The sequence below is a fragment of the Theobroma umbraticum genome, unplaced genomic scaffold (genome assembly GCF_002168275.2).
Source record: "Theobroma umbraticum cultivar Fairchild unplaced genomic scaffold, ASM216827v3 scaffold_51.0, whole genome shotgun sequence".
In the NCBI taxonomy this organism is placed as follows: Eukaryota; Viridiplantae; Streptophyta; class Magnoliopsida; order Malvales; family Malvaceae; genus Theobroma; species Theobroma umbraticum.
In genome coordinates, this window is record NW_018397260.1 from 9,350,609 (window position 1) to 9,355,001 (window position 4,393).

Here is a 4,393-nt window from a genome sequence, read left to right on the forward strand (position 1 = left end):
TTTGTCTGGTTTGGTTTGAAGTTCACATGTAAAAACCACTGTGAAATGTCCCAAACTCCAAAACCATAGGCTCCACAAGAAAAGGGGTAGTGTCTCATTAGCCTACCAAACCCTTTGTTTTTAAATGCCAAAATAGCCTTCTAGAGATCTAAACGAGTAGTTGACCACTTCTTCCCAAATGTGAACCGAAGTTTTGGTTTCTAACCCAATTTGCAAACGTGTCGAGCAAAAAGATTGCAAGGCCTCATCATACAAGGAATTGACCATCATTGGATTGTGGGTTGAGTCACCTGCTTTTGGTCAAAACATTGGGAGCTGACATGGTAGCTCGAATACAGGAAAACAAATACATGTACACGAGTTACAAATTCAACAGTGTTTTTCATGTTACTGTCTTTGTCTACAGTAATGTGAATTTTTTATTTATAATTAAATAACAACAATTGTCATAAAAAATTTATCATAAAAAAATTATAAATTAAGATATTCACATCTCAAAAACAATTTAAGTACCTTAATTCTGAAAAATAGCTTAAAAGTTAAAGGAGATTTGGACTTTTCTTTTCCTGGGGTTATTTGTTTTCTAAAAAACTATTGTTAATTAATTTTAATGTCTTATTAAGTAGCAACTCTTAGTTTTATAGATATGCTAATGGACTTTGATCTATTAAACCTAATGATAGATTCATAGTCCAACAAGACTTATTTATAAAATTCAAAAGAAGAACATGCATGAAATTCTTAGGGATCTTTCTTTGCAACTATTAGTCCAAGCCCATGTCATATACTAATATTTTACTTGAAGTTTTATTTAATTTAATATTATTATTTAGTTTCTTAAATTAACTAAAAAATCTTGTTTTCTCATTACAATAATATCCATCAACACATTACAATAGACTTATGCAAAAAAATGAATAATTAATGAGGCTTCTTTCATTACAATCTTTACTAATCGGTCTTTTCACTATGTCATATTCCTCATGAGTTTTATAGATAGATAATTTCCACTGTTATATCCAATTCATGCAAGACCTATTCATGATTGTAATTCTTGTTACATTCAGAAAATGTTTTTTTTTCAAAAGCACTAATATATAATATTAATGTAAATAATATAATTCTAAAACTGCTTTTAAAAAAGGTATTAGTCGGATTTCATGAGTCTAACAATTATATTAAAATTGCTTAAATATTTTTCTCAATAAAGAATGGTGAATCATTTATTAAACAATCAATATTATTTACTTAGCATGTACATAACCCAACATACTAGGGTGTAACTTTTAAATTCAACATCACTTGTTGGCAACATTAAAATCATATAGATACTAAATAAATTATATTACCCTATTAACAAATTGTAATAGAGTTAGTTTTAATTATTGACAATAACAAACTTATATGATGCTCTTTAAATACATTGGGTTCATCTCAATATCTATACTCACTTGCTTTGCTTTAAGGTCAGTATCCTACTGTAAGAGTTAAAATATTCTATCTTTTTTGATAGAGGCATAACAAGTGTAGGTTTTAAATAGATTAACATATTTAACTAAAACAATTTTGGCAAAGAACAATGTCACCGAATTCATGATATATGTTATAAATAAAAAAAATATCAATGGTTGATGTAATAATTTAGTTTTTTAATGAATAAATAATAAAATTGATTTTTAAAGTCAAATAATAAGCATGGGGCAGCCATTCGACTGCATTGTGCAATGACAGTAGTGTTAACTTGCCAGAAAGAGAATAGAACTCGTTTGATGTGAAGCAATAATGAGGTAAATTTACAGGATCAAATAGAAGTACTGGGATTTTTTGTTTTCCTTTCGCTAGGAACTTTGCTGTTGGTGTTGTGACTGGTAGCTAATATTTGCAGACTTTGAGACAAAGGTGGGCTCTCACTGGCTTATGGTCAGAACTATAAATGTCATCAATCGATTCGTAACAGTGCAAAGTTGCGCTGATTTTGTCAGGATCTTCGATCTTAAACAGGATTCGATCAGTCCATGATGGAACTCGTACCTGTCAAAAGCAGAAAGAAACATAGAGAGGTGAGGGGAAAATAATTGAATCTCATTTAGGAAGATATTTTAGTAAAGAATCCTTTGTTTTTTAAAGAGTGAATGTGACAGAGAGCATGCACCTTGTAACTTGTATCGTAGTTGCTGCTTCCTATATTGTACTTGTACGTTGGTTTGAATGTGAGTGTTCCCTCACAATATCCATTGAAAATCTGCCCTCTTTCGGCCTCCTGCAGGAGTTGATCTTTGCTTGTGAGCAGCTGTAGCAGCAGGCAACAAAAGTAAAACAGATGAAAACTAATGAATGAAAGATACGTTGAGAAAAATGGGCAAGATGGACTACTGACTCCGTGAAGGTTTCTTTGTATTAAGTTTCTGGCTGGATGTGCATTGATGCCTTGTAGCCTGTATTGAGATCTCCCAACCATACTGTGATCTGGGCTGGCCTGGCGTAAGGTTCCAATACTTGTGAGAGAGAGAGTGTGATATGTGCCTGCACTGTGAGTTTCTCTCTTCACATTCCGAGCATGAGCTGCTTTGCAAGGAGAGCATGACAACATCAATCAAATCAATCAGTGGGCCATACTTTTTCTGGGCTTCGAATGAAACTTCGATACACAAATCTCTATGGGCTCTAACTTTGGTCTAAGGGTAGCTCTATTGCATTTATGGGCCTTTTAAATGGATTTTGTGTAGCAACTTTGCTATCTTGAATTGGTCTCACGGTTGTAGACTATATTAGGCTGGGTCTTGTTGTTGGCACCGATTTTGATTAATAATTCATCAAAACATTGACTTTCTTGCCAAGAAAATTCAAGGAAAACTTGGACCCAAGCTCCATTTGTCTGCTTAATGGCAATTGATATTGAAGATAATTGAATAAAACAGGGATTACCCGAAGATGGCAAGTGATAAACACATTCGAATCCTTTGTAGTTAATGCGGGATTGCTACTGCCCTTTCTTTCTCCTGATTATTCCCCCACAGCCTCCAACAGAATGCTATCCACCGTAAGTTCTTCATCTCCGAATTGAAAAAGAGATAAGTAATCCCATTTTAAGCTCTATCTTTGTCTTGACAATGGAAAAAAAAAAATGAACTTCACACCAAAAGGACAGGCTCTACCTTTGGTGATCAGGTCTGAATTCTTTGGTCCGAACACATATAGTTGCAGAGACTGCATAATTGCCTTCCCTAACAATCTGACAAGCAAACAATGTAAACCTACCAATCATTTATGGTTTCTTGTGGATAAAGATTTACTACCATTAAGGCAGTCAAAAAACATATGCTTGAACGAAGCCAATACAGTGAGTTCTTGCTGAGGGAGACAACCAAGAGACTGCTTCAACAGAAGAAAAGGAAAAGGAAGGAGAGAGAAAGGGTTTTGCTTACTCGTGACTTTCAACTAGAGCATCCTGCAACAATCTCGCAAGATTTTTTCGAGGCACCTCTTGCAAACCAACCACAAGTAGATCAAACCTTCGGTTGCTCCCAACCAGTTCGACCAGATCTTCATACGAAACCTTCATAAAAAAGGAGGATAAGATATGATATACTAATGAACTGTACTGATCAACATCAAATTCAGAATATAGATATCAACAGACAGAAAAGGATGCGACTTCAACCTTTCCATTCATGTTCCACGTTACTATGCAAATGCAGAGGTCAGAATCTGTAGAGAAGTCGCAAAGATTATCCGCCCCCACTGTCTTTATTCCTTCATGAGTCCCGGCGGGGTTGTTGAAAGAGTCCACTGGTTTTCTCTTACATTTTGATCTTCTTCTGCGAAATAAAGACATAATCATCATTCATCATTCCCACCACCGTCAGGAGAAGAGAGTACACTGATAATATCTAATTACAAAGATGCTCGCATACCCTTTACCAGCTCGGAATATTGTGTAGAAATTTCCCATAGTTTTCCTTTTTGAATAAGGTTACCATAACCAGCATCTGCAGGGAGACAGCTAGCTCGACCGCTTGACTTGGAAACCTTAAGAGAAAGAGATGTAATATATATATATATATATATATATATACATAAATATGGAAATTTTTGGCTTCTGGCGGTGAAGATATGGAAACTCAGAAAGTCAAACGTCTGAAATCTTCGATGTTATGGCTATAGGGATCTCTCATATTTGAAGACTACTTTTCTCTACGAGTTAGGTTGGGGCTTTTTGACGATATGAAGTTATAATCAAAGTTGACAACGACCATACCACAGTACCATAATCCAACAAGCAACCCTCTCGCTCGTAGAGATATCCATTAATCGAATAGTAACATATATACGAACGTGTATATACAGCTAATTACATGTCGACAGAAGGATACCGAAGATGGCCGCTCTAGCG

General features: G+C 34.9%; 1 protein-coding gene across 1 annotated transcript; it reads right to left on the minus strand.

Annotated features, from left to right (window-relative positions):
* Positions 1-1,592: 1,592 nt before the first annotated feature.
* On the minus strand, positions 1,593-4,361 carry 5PTASE11 (inositol polyphosphate 5-phosphatase 11). The gene is given in 12 exon segments (XM_021429076.2): positions 1,593-2,031; positions 2,153-2,290; positions 2,378-2,442; positions 2,445-2,489; positions 2,492-2,548; positions 2,551-2,565; positions 2,926-3,033; positions 3,036-3,047; positions 3,156-3,232; positions 3,426-3,556; positions 3,662-3,818; positions 3,915-4,361. Coding segments are annotated over 12 exon segments (1,002 nt in total). The 5' UTR covers positions 3,953-4,361; the 3' UTR covers positions 1,593-1,872.
* Positions 4,362-4,393: the final 32 nt, after the last annotated feature.